The sequence below is a fragment of the Helianthus annuus genome, chromosome 14, assembly GCF_002127325.2.
Source record: "Helianthus annuus cultivar XRQ/B chromosome 14, HanXRQr2.0-SUNRISE, whole genome shotgun sequence".
Taxonomy (NCBI): domain Eukaryota; kingdom Viridiplantae; phylum Streptophyta; class Magnoliopsida; order Asterales; family Asteraceae; genus Helianthus; species Helianthus annuus.
The window spans coordinates 138,248,828-138,265,952 of NC_035446.2; the positions used below are offsets into that span (position 1 = coordinate 138,248,828).

The window sequence follows — 17,125 nt, forward strand, 5'->3', positions numbered from 1 at the left end:
CTCTCAAAAAGCTCTTAAAGGCATAAATCCGAGCACCAAAAAACTGCTTTTGTACTACCGTTTAGAGAAGGTACATACCGATTAGAAGTGCATGCTCATTGGATTTGATTCGTATCGGTGTTGACTTGTGCTAAGTTAATAACGTGGAGACAAAGTATAGTTTGAGGTCCATAAACATTATGTAGTTTGTAGGACCAATCACTCATGATGAGATCAGACGATACAACCCTCCTAATACTATTACCGTTACTCTTGTTCTTGTATTATTTCATTTATCATTTAATTATATTCAATATTGTTTAGGAACTTGGTAAAAAATGTTGTTATGTTGTTTCAATCATCATTTGATTATTTTATCAAATTGCTTAAATACCACATATATAAATTTACTTTGTTAAAAGAAACCACGTTTCATGAACAGGCTTAAAATCATTTTTGTAAAAGGTAATTATCCAAAATGTTATATTAGCAATTAGGTTGATGTAACTTGGGCTTTTACCAAGGTTGATGTAACTTGGGCTTTTACTTTTATTAGGCGTCAAATGGGCCTAACAAACTATTCTGTTTTTTCTTCACAAAAGAAGTGGGCTCAACCTCGGTGCTTCCACATACATTGGAATATTCACTCTTCCACTAGTAAAAGACCATAAGCTTAAGACAATCGTATAAAAAAAATTGAAGACAAAGTTACAAGGTTTATTATAGCATTCCCACAACATCAACCTTAAATTAAAACAAAAAACAATTAAGGTACAGAAAATATGTATTTTATAGTTAAGTTTACAATTAAAAGAAGCCATACGCGGATTAGTTCTTGCTTCTTAAGATGATGCAAAATCATCTTACTTCCGATGTTCCTGATGGCCCTTTTTGCTAAAAAAAGATACGCCTATCGTGCCACTCGTCTTTAAAACGAGGGTACAATTCCATATCCGCCTTCTAGCATATGGTTTGTAGGGAACATTTGATCCACGTCGACATCCGCATTAGTTCTTTTTGCGAAACGGCCTTTGATCCTAGGCCTTGTTTCCGCATAAGCTTTTCTTGATGCATAGCGGATAGTTTTTTCAAATTTTCTTGTTTTCTTTTTCTCTCTGTACCTCAAGACCCGTGCCTCTCGATCCATTGGAGTGAGTTGGGTTGCCACTTGAACCGGAGGGTTTGAGAATAGGTCGATCGTACCTTTCGAGGGTCTAGGATGTGAGAATGAAGCCTCGGTTATTGTCGAATCAGGTACAACTCCAACTTCCATTGATGACATGGAAACCTAGAAAATTTCAAAAAATCAAAGGTGGTCAACTCTATGTTCAACATTGAAAGTGTGAAACGGTTATACAATGTATATGTTTGACCATGTGTTATACAAGGTTCTTCTCAACACATAGCTTAATCAACAAAACGTATTTAACTATAACGTGTAACTAGAAAGAGAGAGATACTCAAAGAAACCGTGTGGTCCACGTCTTTTGGTTGACATCTATATGTATTCAAGAAAAATTAAATGAACATAAATTTTCAAAAAAGGATAATAGTCAAATATAGGTACCGTCTAAAAGTAGGAGAATGCAAAGAAAAGAATAACATGATTTTAGCTTTTAAGGGAAAGAAAATTGCTTATATGTAAAAAGATAAAGACACGAAAATAAACTTTACTTTTTACTATGTTAAGGTTTTATGTTTATTCCTCCTTCTTACAAGTCATAGTGTGTTTTCTTGTGCAGGAGACAGGTTAGAGGACGGTTAGATCATCGATCTCGGAAAGAATGGATTAACCCTACTTGACGAGACTAGTGACTTAACCTCTCCGGTTAACCACTGTTTCATCATTTATCAATTATCATCGTACATTTATAGTTGTGTATCTACCTTAACATGAATAACGTTTTCATTTCTTAAATAAAACCATAACTTATGCGAATAAAAAATAGAAACTCAAATCTGATTCATGTATCATTTATTATTTTGTTTTAGACAAGTATTTTGTTTCACTAAAATGATTTACTTATCATTGATTTTGTAAGAAAAAAAAAAGAAGATACTCTTGTATAAAAGGTCGCTACGTGAATCTGATTCGTGTATCATTTATTAAAACAAACAAATATTAATAAACTGTTATGAACCATAATATCAACGTACGTATAATAATCTGTTAAAGATATAATTAAGGTTATATGTAAAAAAAACAACTTACACTATGAGTAAGTTGAGGATATCCATAACCACCAGTAGCACCAGCAGCAGCACCCTCATAGTCCACTCCAAGCTGAAACTTATGATTCTGAAACTCATGGTTCTTCTGAACCGGCACGACACTATCCGCATCTGCATACGACATCTTCTGATCGTTCACCTTATTCGCATAACATTGCGCTTGCACATCACTCCCAAACTCCATAAACTCCAAATACTCATCCTCCTCACCCCCTTCCCCACTAAACAAAAACCCACTATCCTTACCCCCACCCCCACTTTGACTTTGACTATTCTTGTTCACCACCACCGGCCCATCAAACAACAACCACGAAGCCGCCTCACTCTCATCCTCCTCATCACCACCACCATCGTTCGACAAAAACCCACTTTGAGAATCCACTCCCACACCCAAGCCCATTACAGCTCTCGGGTCAGGCCCAGCACCCTGAGGCCCATACAGTGCTCCGGGAATTGGCATGACGGGGACACGGTGGTGGCGGCGGGCAAGAGGGTTGGCGGAGTGGATGTCGGCGTCGCAGGTGGTGCATAAAGAGGCGGCGTCGGCTTTGCATATGAAGGCCGCCGGAGCTTGCTCGCAGGCTTCACAGACCCAGACACGCTCGTGTTGGGAAGACTGGAGTTTGTTGGCGGCGTGGATGCGGGCGTCGCAGGCGGTGCAGAGGTAAGCGGCGTCTGGGCGGCAGTAGATGGTGCAAGGGGCGGAGCGGCAGGTGTCGCAGACGCGAGCCCAGGTGGTACTAGTTTTTAAGCATAAGGTACCGGTGTGATCCAACATTGTGTGAAGTGTGTGGTGTGTATGGTGTTGTTGGGGTTTAGTTTTGTGGTCGAAGAAGGGGTACAAGTGGGAGGTGGAGGAGAATCCTTGGCGTGCCACGTGGATATTAATTAGTGGGTGAGGATTGTTGGGCGGATTGGTCATACTTTGTGTGGGTCCCCTGTTGGGGCCGATGAGATGTACAGCGGAGCTATCTATAGTTTTGGACCACTTTTGACAAATTGGGTAAAAACTTAGTGTCATAGGTTTGGGAAATTTTTCAGATTTAAGGAAAATTTTCAGATTTAAGGAAAAGTTCAGAATTTGTTATTGTGTATGATTACAGAATGTTTGAGAATATTGATTTTAGAGTTAATTACTGTTTTCATCTCTGTGGTTTGTCAAAAATCACTATTTCAGTCCATTAGTTAAAAAATTGTGATTTCAGTCCCTGTGGTTTCACTTTCGTAACCATTTCAGTCCACCTTGTAACCATATCAGTCCCTGTACTAACAGAATAAATGGATTGAAATGGTTACGAAAGTGAAACCACAGGGACTGAAATGGTTACAAAAGTGAAACCACAGGGACTGAAATCGCAATTTTTAAACTAATGGACTGAAATAGTGATTTTTGACAAACCACAGGGACGAAAACAATAATTAACTCTTGATTTTAAAACAAATAGTTTAAGCTAAGATATTTAAAATGTTAAGTGGAGAGACTCGTGGCGGTCGCGGCTCTGACAACCCTAGTCTTCGCAACCAACCCTAGGTCCCCATGACATTAGGGCAACTAGCCTTAGTCTTTTATATATGTATGTATATCGCTTCTAATAAAGTAATACATACTCGTCTAATACAACTATGGACGTATACAGTTAAGATCAATCGACGTAAATTCTTATGTTTTGTTTTATTTCTATGAGTCAACAACAATTGATGTTGCCTTCTTGTTTGTAAGGCGTCACCGCTAGAGAAAGTCGCCGTAGCCACCACATGAGTTTCTGATCAGAATCAAAATTATTCGAGTAATCCAGAAAGTCATCTGATAAATATTAATTATTAAAATAATAAGTTTAAATTAAGAAACTCAGAAATCTTAAATCTTGTTTAAAATAATATATTCCACTATTAAATAATCAGTTTCAAACACCTTGGAAACAATTGACAAGATGTAATTAATAATCAATCTGGAACTATTCCTCACGTTTTTATTACTGTATATATAAAATGACATTATATTAGTTGATGTAATTATTTTATGTACAATATATACTATGTAGCAATTAATGCAAAGGGTAACCTTTCTAAATTGATTAAGAAAATGAAATTGCTATAATGGAAGTGGATTAAGACAATAGCAAAGTGGAAATTGAAAAGGGAGCACAATGTCGATCCGGTTAATGTCGACAAATTACAAACGGGTTTCAATTACGGGTCCACAGGCCACGTGAATCGGATCATGGTGAGTCCACACTTCCGTCGTGTAGCTTAGCTGGCGGGTCCAATGCACTTATCACTCTTCACACCTGGCAGTACACTATGGTTGCCACCTGTCAAGTGGGTCCCACCGTTAGTCAGCTTCTTATGGTGCTCAATGAATGGCTCTAGTCCGACCACATCGTCTTAACTTACACACGTTCACATTGTTAGGCGGTGTGGGGTCATTATTGGGACATGATTTGCCACTAAGAACATGAATGGAAAGCTACACCACCCCTTTGGTTGATCCACCATGGTTGGCATGGATTAAACCATGGCAACCATGGTTCTCCTTTCCATTTTTCAACAAATTATTTCCTTTTTTCTTTAGTCAAAGATTAATTAAAATAAATAAGGGGCTAGTGGTTTAGGTTATGACCACACCCTTAGGGTAGTGGTTTTAGATGATGGATTAGAGGTGGGTTACATGGCACTAACATGGAGGATCATGGTGGTCATGAGGGTCATAACCACACCCTATAGCCTTATGGTAATTTTAGCCCCCTCTTTCTTTTAATAGTTTTCATTTAACCCCCCTCTCTACTTCTATTTATTTGCCTTTTAACTTCCAAAACTCAAAGTATGATCCATGTAAGATTGTAAACGTATGAACTTAGGTGTTGTATTATGCTATTATTTATAATTTCACTAGATTAGAATGTTTTTCTTTTAAATTTGATCTGTGTTTACATGTTCATCTCTTACTGAATTAACAAAATATATATATGTATTCCACATTCAATATCTATCAGCCTAAATTGTATAGTTATACAACTAATAAATGGTTAGAAAGATCTTTTTGCAACATGTATGATTGTTTGATTTGTCCGAGTGTTAGTAGTTGAGATCGTATCATGTTAATTGATTTGAACCTCATGGTGGTCATATTGTGAGAAGGGGGATAGCATAGATTGTGTATTTTAAATACGGGTTAGCTTTGTAGAAATTTAACCAAGTTTGACATATGTTCCAATTAAATCACTGAAACTTTTTTTATCTCTTTAAAGTCTCTAAAGTTTCATTTGTTGTTCTAATATTACATAATTATCTGGTTACCAATGTGATGTGTCAGGTTTAATTACTTTTTATAATTTTTTAATAGGATGTGGGAAATTTAAATAAAACCATGAACTTTTCAATTAAAAATCATATCTTTATTCTAGAAAAATTATTAAATAATCAAAACATTTTGTATCGTTTGAATCATAAAATGGAATCCAAGTCTGGTTCCAAAATGTATGATTCCAGTACGTTTTAAAATGGAGCAGTGGTTATAAAAAATCACATTTTTAAATTTGTAAATCACAAATAGAAGAAATTGCAATGATTTCAATATGGCTCCAAAATGGAATTCAACCAAGTGAATCAACAGTGATCCCAATGATATTGCAATGAAGATGCAGTATTGCAATGAAGATGCAGAGAAGACCAGAACATAAAGTAGAAGAAATAAAATTTAAGAAATCACAATGATTGAATCATGCAAATCAAATCCACAAAATAAAAACATGTTCTTTCCAATTCGATGGACGATTGAAAATTGAGAAATCCAAGGTTTGTTAGGGTTTAAAATATATTTTAATTTTATAAAATCCTTAAATAATATCCACATAAACATTAAAAGAAAACAAAAAATAAAATGAAAAAATAGTAACCTGGTTACCTGATAATTACACACTATGAGAACATTAAGTTAAAGTCTAGTTACTTTAGATAGACAAAAAAAGTTTAGATGACTTAATTAAAACACTTGACAAACTTGGTTATATTTCTATGACGTTTCCTCTTTAAATATAAATGAGACTTTTAATTGGTGCATAAAAACATCCATCTATAAGGTTCTAATGTTTATATAGTGAAGTGGAGGGCAGCAATTTGCAATTAACAAAATTTGTTATCTTTGAGTCGAATTAAAATCGATTTTATTGAAGACCATTAAAACTTGGGACCTATTTTTTTCCCGGGAGGCAGGAAGGTAAGCTAATTTACACCCTTTAGAGATAAAGTGGAGCTTCCTTCTTAGAACGTATATAAAAAAATTAAAAAATAAAATATAATAGAAGAGGGATACTAATGCCATTAATGACATTTCATATAATGGAACATCACATGGATGATAAAAGAAACTTTAATGACAAAATGCAAAAGGCCAAAATGAGCATGGCTAGTGCTAAGTTAGCATCTGGGCACGTTTTGTAAATCTTATCGTAACAGGCTCAGTTATATCTAGATCTTCTGGTTCAAAATCAACGACTCAAAAGAACGGAATTATAAAAAATAATATAAAATTTTGTAAAGAATTGTAAACAGGTTCTGGTCAAAAGAAACGATGGTGGTTGATAAAACTTGATCCATGGGGTTCACTTGTTCATCCCGGTTGCGTTCTTCACTGCCTCGGTTGCTACTTGTGCCTTTTCCTTAATTTGCTGGCCAGCCTGCAAATAAATTCAATCTCAATAAAGAAAACTATATAGAAATAATTATAATAATCAGTACAAAAATTACAAAACGATTCAAAAAATCGGACCTGCTGCATCGACTCTTGGGCGGACTGTGCAGCATTGCTGGCTTGCTCCATCAGCTGACTGGTCTTTTCCTGACAGCAAAAGATGCTTAACATCAGTGACGGATTCAGGAAATAATTCCACCATATGCGCAAAACAATTACCGTAATATAAATTAAATTTAAAAAGGGTGTAAATTTATTAAAAATGATAAATAAATACATCCTACGATGCATAGTTGCATACATATATGAGGTTATGAGAAAGAAAGATAATAAAAGTAACCTGAGCTTCGGCCTTAGCCTGGGCAGTTGCCTGTTCTGCTTCACTCTGAGAGTTGTTCATCATATTGTACTCGTGAGATTGATGTTTGTTTGTTTATAAAAGGCCAGATAGATTGTGTTGATCATAAACTAGAGATGGGGCTAGTTACATATTTATATTATATACAGCTAATAAGAAGATCAAACCAACTGGTGACATGGCATGTGTGCTATCTATTTATAGAAAACAGTTGCAAATATTTATCATTTGTTCTTGGCTACAATTGGGAACCTTATGGAGACTGAATCCAGATTAAACAAGACCACAACTTGTTAGATTAGAGAGAGATAACAGGAAGAAGTTGGAATGCGTGATTGACTGATTTCCATTTTTGAAACTTATATTACGGATCGTCTTTGAAGCTGTGACACACATGAAGGCATAATTGTCTTTTTATGTTTTTCACTTTTTTGATTGGTCCATGTAATAAGACTTATAAACATTAAAAAAAACTTGTTTAAATCAGACACCTCCCTTGACATTATTCTATCTCTACTCGCTTTCAAGCATTCACATCCCATTCCTTATCCCCTTATCCCTGTACTTTAACTAAAAATCATCATTCCCTAGATTTATCTCTCATTTTCTAAAAACCTTTCACGTCCGAGCATTCACATCCCACTCCTTATCCCTATCCCTATAATTTAACTAAAAATCACCATTCCCTAAATTTATCTGTCATTTTTTAAAAACCTCCCACATCCCATTCACCATCCCCAAAAATAAGGGGATTCACTTTAGTTTTCCCTAATAATAAGGGGATGGGGTATGGAGATGAATAATGGGATGGAGTGGTGTTTTTAGGTGATTCCCTGAATTTTAAGGATTGGGATGGGGAATGGGTTGGGAATGCTCTAACCTCGGACCAACAACCATATACCCAAACAAAAATATATCTTGTCCTCCAAATTCTTGAAAATTGTTTATGAAAATTACGGAATACAAACATAACAGTTAGCAGGTATGGTCGGGGAATCGGGGATTCATCGGCTTTAAATGGCTTTGAATCGGACCACACCGGCAACTGGAACTTGATAAAAATACAAACTGAAGGCTGAACCGGTACATCCAATTTTAGGGAGCCGGTCTATACCGTTTAATGCACACCTTTAGATTCGTGTACTTTATGATTAAGAATACTTGCATTTTTAAGTGTAAACTCCATAGTTTTGCAGGATACGTTTCTTAAGCATTATCTTCAGCCCGATAAATCTGTTTCAAGGTACTTCTTGAAATTAAGCCTCTTTCAACAGCGAGATTCCAAAAGGTTCCTAAAACGTGCTTGTCGCTAGCATAACTAGCGGTGAAACTTTTATGAATTTTGTTCGTGATCATCAACCTCTTCTTATACATCTCGTCAAATATCTTCAAACCAATACTTGTGTCACCTTCTTTCAGGTAAGCATACGCCAAACTAGTGAATACAACACTATCTCCCGATATCCCTTTACTCAACATAATATCATACAATCTTTGGGCATACACAACTCTCTCTACCTTGCATAATCTCCTGATTAGTGCCCTATAAACCGAAATATCAACGATTATACCCTTCTGATAAAACTCATCGGGCAACTTCACCAACATCTCTTCATTGTTTTGGTTGCAGTAAAGATCCACCAGCCATGAGTAAGTGCAATAATTCGGAGAAAATCCATCATTAATCATTGAAAAAACAATCTCTTTAGCATTTTCAACATCTCGAGCCCTACAAAACCCATGAATTAACGCCTTGTAAGTAAACGAATCCGGCTTCAACCCTGCACTCAACATTGTACCTCTAACTCTTAACGCAGATTTCATATCTCCGATTTTGCAATAAGCGTTAATGAGCGTGTTACATGTGATGTTATCGGGTACGACCTTTCTCCCACTCATTTCATTCAACAATTTGTTAGCGTCCTTTATCCTACCCTCTTCGCATAATTTTCTTAAAATCGTGTTATAAGTAACCGTGCCGGGACACAAGCCTTTAGCTTCCATTTCCTCACGCAAGCACATCGCTTCACTGTAACTGTTCACTCTACAATAACCATCGATCAAAGTCGTGTACGTAACATGATTCGGAGTAACGCCTTTAATTTCCTTGAACATTCTTAACGCTTCCCTCATTCGACCTTGTTTACAGTACCCATGAATCAATGAATTATACGTTATAATGTCGGGATGAATACCTGATTTGTCCATTCTATCTTGAATACACAAAGCCTCGTAATGCATACCTTTCTTGCAATACAACGATATCAACGTATTGTAAGTGAAAAGATCAGGAGAAACAGATTTAAACTCCATTTCACTCAACAATTCTTCTGCTTTCTCCACATCCAAAGACTTGCAACAAGCATGAATCAAGACATTGTATATATGCAGATTTGGAACCACCCCGATCTTAACCATTTTCTTATAAAACTTCCACACTGTATCAGTCAGCCTCTCTTTAACCAACATATTCAACAGAACAGTGCAAGCAGGCAAATGTGGTGTTAAACCATGAACCCTCATATGCTCAAAGACTTGAATTGCATCATGGGTCATCTTCGAATTCGCGTAGAATATCACTAACCAGCTCAAAACATGAGAATTCACATCTTGATCATCAGTGTTAGTCGCCAACGCATTCAAAACCGTGGGTGAAGATAAAAAGTCTCTCAGAGCAATTTTGTCGAGCAGTTGGTGTGCACTTTTAAAATGTCTTTGTTTTGTTAGAATATGAATCATGGTCCAAGATGATTGTAATGAGTGCTTGTAATCAGGGTTTAACTCGACCCATTTGAAGAAATTCCAAGAGATCAAAGAAGAAGATCCAGTTTGTGAGAGATTCTGAAGTAGTTGAGTGACAGCAGTTGAGGTAATGGTTGAACCGATTCGGGGTTTCAACAGGGTGTCCCAAGAACAACCTTTTAGTACAATTGCAAACACTGATTTTACTAAATGAGTTTCACCTGTACCACTTCTTAAATGAGCCATGAACGGTATACAGATGAACCCTACTTGTATTAGTTTATATGATCTTTCGTTTTTGTTGGATTCAGGTCTTTCATACTGTATGCTGGCTCCTGTTAATGAAAAGTGACAAAAACTATCATTAAAGTCGATGTTTATCAATGTAACAACAAATTACACCTTCTTATACGAATCGCCATTATTATTAATATAAATCAAGTTCATTCATTAAACAATAAACACACACCGTTAGAACAAAAATAAGTACCAACAATTAGTAATAGCAAGAAGTGAAAACCACATATACTTGGTTGGCAAACACGAATGCACTTTAAATTGGTAATTCATCATTGTTTTACCTCTTTAGCTTTAGTATTATGTAAGTTACTATGATTATTTATCAAACTTATTAAAATTGTTCTCTTTTGTCTTTTGCATACAAACAAGAATTCATGTTTTCTCCTGCAACGACCAGAAATCTACTGTTATTTAAAAGAAAACACTTTCTAGTCTCGTTATCACGCCTATTTATATACTTTCAGCCAGTAAGTCAGGAATTCATGTTTTCTCTTGTAATGACCAGAAATCTATTGTTTTTAAAAAGAATACACTTTCTATTCTCGTTACACATCTATTTTTACACTTTCAACCGATTTGATCTATTGTGATAACTATTTATCTCATATTGTAGTTTATTTATCAATTTGGGTTCGATCAAAGTTTCTAGACTTAAAACCTTTGTTTGACTGTTTCTGTAATATGGGCTTGATTTATCAAATTGGGTTCATAGTGTTCCCACTTTGATACGAAACCGCAAACCACATCCCCATAGAAAATTCTAATTGTGAAATGATATGAAAAGTATAATTATCATAATGCCAGACGAATATCTATAATGGGTGAAACCATACATAAGTAGCATAATACATCTATAACAAAGAAATGAAATTCATTGAGACAAAACGCTGAAATTAAACTCATTGAGACAAAACGTCGAACAGTTGGCGGTCGATAACAACAGAACATAGGCTTTTGATACAAAGAAAACTAAAAGTCTGTTAAGTTAACATATTGGAAACTAAAATCAAATAAAACCCTTGGGTACTAAAAGTCTGTCAAGTTAACATATTGGAAACTAAAATTAAATGGTTCTCCTACCGAATTGTTCCCAAAAGCAAGAAAACATATAATAACTCTTTAAACAAAACTGTTGATCTTGAAGCTTTGCTTAACCATACCCATATGTAAATGCACTTAAAGAAAGCTGAGCCATCAAACCCCAAGATTCAATTTTTAAGAACAAAAAGCAAGATTAGCAAGCAAACACAATAAAACCGTGAAGATTCGAAGAATATAATCCTTTTTTCCATGATTTTAACTTGTCATTCTGAAAATTCTCAATCAGGACTTTGGTCGAACACCTTACGTGCACAACCCAACCCCATAAAAATCGCACAACAATAAATAAAAAAATTACAATTGTAACCTGGTCGTTGTGAAGGCCTCAAAATCTTTTCCTGTGGTTACACCAGGAATTGCTTGGTTGGAGATGGATACAACCAACATTACAACAGGTTTTTGTACCTTGCGGCGTGCGGGTGTTGTATGTATACAGTAGGTAACGGTTGTATATAATAATGAAAACAAATACCCATGTTGATACATGTTTTGATTCGTTTCGTTATTGGTACATTACTCGTAATTGGTATATTTACAACACAAAGAAATACAATATTATGAACACATCCTATGAGAGACAAAAGGAAAAGTTTGTTTGCACATTTACGATTCATCCAATCTAAAATTAAAGTCGTGTAACCAAAATAATAAATTTTTGTTTTACAAAACCAAAAAAAAAAAAAAAAAAAAGAGTAAAATGCTAAAATAGTTCCTGAGTTTAGGCTACTTTTGTCATATTAGTAAAAATAATAAAACTTTTTTGTATTTGGGTCCCTAAGGTTTCATTTTTGTTGCGATTTTCATCCAATTGGCAAACTGGGTTAGAATTTTATATTAACTTTTCCCATTTTTGTCGTTTTCCTCATTTAAATGAAGGGTATAATCGTCATTTTATGCCATAATATATTTTAATTAAATGAGGAAAACGACAAAAAAGGGAGAAGTTAACAGAAAATTCTAACCCAGTTTGTCAATTGGATGAAAAAAGCAACAAAAATGAAACCGTAGGGACCCAGATACAAAAAGTTTCATTATTATTTTACTGAAGTAGCATAAGTGACCTAAACTCGAGGACCATTTTGGCATTATACTCAAAAATAAACACAAATACTAGTTTTGATGATACAGAAACAAGTATGGCCGTTGTTCTGCCGGTAGCGTTAGTGACGGTACAAGTAGAACATAGATACTCCATATAGTCTATAATACCAAATAAATACTCTATTCAAACAAATACCATATTCATTACAAATTTATAACGAAATGTGGAGAAAAAAAATTAAACATAGCCTCATATTTTTTTTCAAATGCAACACGTGAGTTAATAGAGAAATATAGAACCTAAAATATACAACTCGTAAATGAGATTTAAAAAAAATCAAAGAAGATAAAAGTTAAAAAAGTTCTTTTTTCAAGTTCTGTTCATTTCTCCGTTCCATAAGGTACCTATTTGTTCGAATACAAGCGGTTCAGATAAACTCTACTGAACCGCTTATGTAACTAGTTTAGTTCTAACGTTACGTATTAGTTCGAATAGAGACGGTTCAAAAAGACTACCGAACCGCTTATGTAACTAGTTCTACTTCTACCGGTAGCTATTAGTTCGAATAGAGGCGGTTCAAATAGACCACCAAACCACTGGTTCTCGGTACGACTTGCAAGTCTCAAGTCTTGTCCAATCTAGCATTTTTCAACATGCTTAAAAAATCATATCAACAATTGCAAAAGGCCAAAAAGCATCTAAATTGCCTGAACATCTAAAACAAATAACCATGAAACTTAATTATATAACAAGTCGTCATACATTTTCTTGCAACGATCATGAAACAATACCAAAAGGAAATTAAAAAAAACAAAGGACAAAACAGAATTAGATAGATAACAGATGCACCAAAATCAAAAGCAGTATAATACTCCCTCAGTTCAACAAACCCACAGCCATATATTACAACACAACCACACTAGACATGCAATCATATTACCATTTTGCCAACTCTTCACTTCAACTTACTCTTCTTCATTCTCAGTTTCACTCCAACACCTATGCAGCGTTGACCGTGGTGACCCGCAACTACTTCCTCCCCTTGCAAACCCATAGTACACCATTGACCCTCCTCCTCCACCCAAAACTTCAAACTTTGTTTCTTCAACATTGTACCCCTTCACATTCACATCATTATTTTCCAAGTTGAGATCTTTCACTACATTCTCGTTCCCATGCAACGCCACCGAGAACTCACTAGGCTCAAAGCAAGCCAACACCCTTTCGATCAAAACGGTCAAACCCATGGATTTGAAGTCATACCCAACCGCTTCAAAGCTAGCGTAACTAAACCCGTCTTCTGGAGTCACGTGAATGGTGGAGATCGCGTCCCCTTCTATAGCATTCATCGAGTACCCACACGGGTCAAAGTCAAAATCACAAATCTGGGATTCCGGAAGAATTTTTCTGATCCCGGAATCTTCAGTCATCACGGCTGCAGAGCTTGACTCGGATTTGAAAAACACAGATGCATTCCTCTTGCTTAAACCTGTCATAGACATCTCTAAAGTGTAGACCGGAGCGGTTTGTGTAACAAGGTTTGCTGACTCAGCTGAAGCGGAGTAGACGTGCCATTTCTGATCCTTTTCAGCACCACCCATGACGTATGCATTGCTGCACATACCTAGCTTTCCAAAATGGCTATCGAGAACCATTACTTCTTCGGTGAAGCTACGGTGAGGAAATGTTTGAGCACCGGGAAATATAAAGCTTCCACGAGTATACCTTACAGATTGGACCGTAAGAGACAGCTCACCAGATAATTCGAGTATATGTGGGATCGAAAGGAGTAGCTTAGTAGTGCCACATGTTTTGATGATGATTTTATATGGGTACACAAAGAGGCTGGATTCTGAAAGAACATAAGAATCCAATAAATCGTTTGATAACGAAGAAACGATGGTGCATTCAGCCGGTGCCAGAAACTTGTCAAGTTGGTTCTTGGTTAAAGAACGTAGGCCTCTGGCTACGGGGTCGACAGACGGACCAGGGTTAAAAAACGAAATCTCAAGCCTTTTTTCAAAGCCTTCAAATCCGATAGCTGACGTCATCTTGTGTTAGGAAAGTTTGTTACAAAGAGAGGAAATGAAGAACAAGGAGAAAGAAAAGGAAAAGAAAGACTAGCAAAATAATAGAACGGAACGCTTTTATCTAGGGTTATGCAGCACGGGTATTAAAACTCAGGACGGCTTGCGGGTGCACTGTAAGATGAAAAATAGGAATGTCAAAGTTAGAATAGTTCAAGTAGTTTGAGAACATTTCGAATTAAATGTAACAAAATGTAATGAGTTGGAAATGAAAACTCACGTTAGAGTAAGCAGCAGATTTGAACTTCCTGAGCCCACCGTTTGGTCGAACGTCTTCAATACCGTAACCTAGGGGAGCTTCGTAAATTAATGATTTACTACTAGACTTTTTTCCAGCTTTTGATTCCATTGATCATTCAATTGTCCTGAAAATACAGCAAAAAAAATAGATAAAAATCAAATGCAATGTTGTTGACTTTAAAAACCAACAAGAATCTGACTACCAAATACAGCATATACTTGTGATAACCATCATAGTGTTATATGTACAAAAGCTTATGAATTTGTATGATTTGGTATCAGAAAAGTTATAACTGTACTTCAAAACTTGACATCTATATACAAATAAGCCAGTTAACATGAAGCGAAGCAAGTGCAATTTGCAAAACTAACCTAAGCACAACCTTCAATACCGTATTAAAACTTTTAATATGATAAAAAAACCCGTAATCATAACAAATATACATAACTGCATATTATAGTAAGGCAACAGGGTATCGCGCCCACCCATGCCACCTCAGCCAAAAAGAGCCAATAGCCCCCCGGCCCCCTTACCATACCCCAAGCGCTATCATGGGGGCGCTATTGGTGGGTACTAGGGGCTCCATTCCATACCTTGCAGCCTAATAAAAAATAGGGAAAATTATTAAAATAGACAAGTTGACCAAGTAAATCATCAAAATAGACATTGACTGCCGGATATGACTTAGCTTGTGTTTAAAAGTCAATGTCTACTTTGTTAAAAAGTCAGTCAACATGTCTATTTTCATGAATTTCCCTGAAAAATAAATTAAATGTCAAAGGTTGTCAGTGATCCAAATTTGTCGTTTGAAAAAAAATATTTATACTGACTGTTCCAAGTTTCAAACAGGGACGAAACAAAACCATCAAATCGTAAGAACCGGAAAGTTTAGATTTCAAAGCAGGCGACTTGCTTTGGTTTGATAGGTTTCAATGGTTTATAGTTTATTAAGACCGTAGTTATAACAACTTTACACCAGAAAGTACGATCTCAAAAGAGACAATAAAATAAAGAGTAAATTGTTAAAATTGTCCCTGAGGTTTGGTCATGTTTGTCATTATCCAAAACAACTTTTTTGTACCACATTGCCCTTCACTTTGGGATTTTTTGCGTTTTCATCCAAATGTGAAATGTCTAATTTGCTTTATATTTTCTGTCAGATATTTGGATGAAAATGACAAAAAATCTTAAATCTCAGGAACGATTTTGGCAAAAAAGTTAGACGTTTGAATGAAAATGGCAAAAAATCACAAAAGTGAGAGATAATATGGTAAAAAAAGTTGTTTTGAATGAAATTGGTATACACACCCAACAAACACACCCAAACCTTGGGGATGATTTTGGCGATTTACTCTAAAATAAATAATTTGCCCTAACAAATTACTGAATTTTGAAACATAAACAATTAACATCATATGAATGCAATAAAAAATAGCAGCAAACATTTATCGACATTATATCAAACGATCGTCTATACAACAAGCAACTCATCAAATGTATTTATAAAATAACCGGCGGCACCAATTGATTGAAGAAAAACTTACGGATGAGAAACAAATGAAAAAGAAGAAGAGATCCGCAATCCGAAAGCCTCAAATGGATCAAAAGCCTGCAACAACCATTGCAAAATATGTGACAAATGCAAAAATAAACACAAGAGAATTGTTATAAGACAAAGAACATACATACATACCGATTGATAAAAATTACTGATGGAGGGAGGAGAAAGATGTTTTGTTTGAATTGGATCGAATCAGAATCCTAAAATGGAAGGAACTAATCGACCGAGGAAAACAGAAAGATGAAGAGGTGGATTTATATACGGTTTTGGTGTCACACCTTGTGGGTGATAATCAAAGTAGGAACCTAACAAGGATGCTGTGCTGACACCTGTTTTTTTTTTTTTTTTTTTTTTTTTTTTTGAGAAGTGGAAATGGCATTTTTGCCCTTGGTGATGAGAGATGCTTGATATGCTTCATTGTAGCCGCTGGGTGGAACTTTTCTTCTTGTTCCCTGTTTTACTAACAAAGTTTACTTTAATAAGTTAAAGTTATAATTATATTATATTTTAGTAATTAGTAGTATAGCCCATGAGGTAGTGGTGGAGTGATCGGAAAAATATTTGGTGTTCCTTGTGACCCAGGTTCGATTCCCACTTTCCTCGTTATTTTCTGCGGTATCCAGGTGAAGAGCGAATACGGGTGGCGACAGTTTGACTTGGATGGGAGACGAGGTTTTACTGATTATTCCATTGTCGTGCCTTCGGGCGGGAGGAGGTCGGGTTTCCGCGCATCTGAGGAGAGCCAAGGGGCTGGCGACGATCGAGTAGTTGACCTTGGCCACAGCGTCCGGT

General features: G+C 35.9%; 4 protein-coding genes across 7 annotated transcripts; all 4 read right to left on the reverse strand.

Moving 5' to 3' along the window:
* Window positions 1-642: 642 nt before the first annotated feature.
* Window positions 643-3,038, reverse strand: LOC110903848 (zinc finger protein CONSTANS-LIKE 2). The gene is made up of 2 exons (XM_022149643.2): window positions 2,192-3,038; window positions 643-1,267 (listed from the first exon to the last, which is right to left on the reverse strand). The coding sequence occupies exons 1-2, from the start codon at window positions 2,987-2,989 to the stop codon at window positions 908-910; spliced, it is 1,158 nt and encodes a 385-aa protein (XP_022005335.1). The 5' UTR covers window positions 2,990-3,038; the 3' UTR covers window positions 643-907.
* Window positions 3,039-6,712: 3,674 nt separating this feature from the next.
* Window positions 6,713-8,013, reverse strand: LOC110903850 (late embryogenesis abundant protein 1). The gene is made up of 3 exons (XM_022149648.2): window positions 7,242-8,013; window positions 6,980-7,048; window positions 6,713-6,887 (listed from the first exon to the last, which is right to left on the reverse strand). Exons 1-3 carry the CDS (start codon window positions 7,302-7,304, stop codon window positions 6,813-6,815), a joined length of 207 nt encoding a protein of 68 aa, XP_022005340.1. The 5' UTR covers window positions 7,305-8,013; the 3' UTR covers window positions 6,713-6,812.
* On the reverse strand, window positions 6,713-11,955 carry LOC110903849 (pentatricopeptide repeat-containing protein At5g38730). 4 transcript variants are annotated; one of them, XR_004879473.1, is made up of 5 exons: window positions 11,710-11,954; window positions 8,388-10,336; window positions 7,242-7,286; window positions 6,980-7,048; window positions 6,713-6,887 (listed from the first exon to the last, which is right to left on the reverse strand). XR_004879473.1 is itself a non-coding variant. In XM_022149644.2 (2 exons), exon 2 carries the CDS (start codon window positions 10,245-10,247, stop codon window positions 8,466-8,468), a length of 1,782 nt encoding a protein of 593 aa, XP_022005336.1. In that variant the 5' UTR covers window positions 10,248-10,336; window positions 11,710-11,954; the 3' UTR covers window positions 8,158-8,465. The 4 variants fall into 4 exon arrangements, 1 of the variants encoding a protein (XP_022005336.1); XR_004879475.1 differs by lacking the exon at window positions 7,242-7,286 and having other exon boundaries at window positions 6,873-6,887; window positions 8,425-10,336; window positions 11,710-11,955; XR_004879474.1 differs by lacking the exon at window positions 6,713-6,887 and having other exon boundaries at window positions 6,995-7,048; window positions 8,425-10,336; window positions 11,710-11,955.
* Window positions 11,956-13,160: 1,205 nt separating this feature from the next.
* LOC110903851 (S-adenosylmethionine decarboxylase proenzyme-like) lies at window positions 13,161-16,622 on the reverse strand. Its single transcript, XM_022149649.2, has 4 exons — window positions 16,466-16,622; window positions 16,317-16,381; window positions 14,752-14,896; window positions 13,161-14,645 (listed from the first exon to the last, which is right to left on the reverse strand). Exon 4 carries the CDS (start codon window positions 14,493-14,495, stop codon window positions 13,410-13,412), a length of 1,086 nt encoding a protein of 361 aa, XP_022005341.1. The 5' UTR covers window positions 14,496-14,645; window positions 14,752-14,896; window positions 16,317-16,381; window positions 16,466-16,622; the 3' UTR covers window positions 13,161-13,409.
* Window positions 16,623-17,125: the final 503 nt, after the last annotated feature.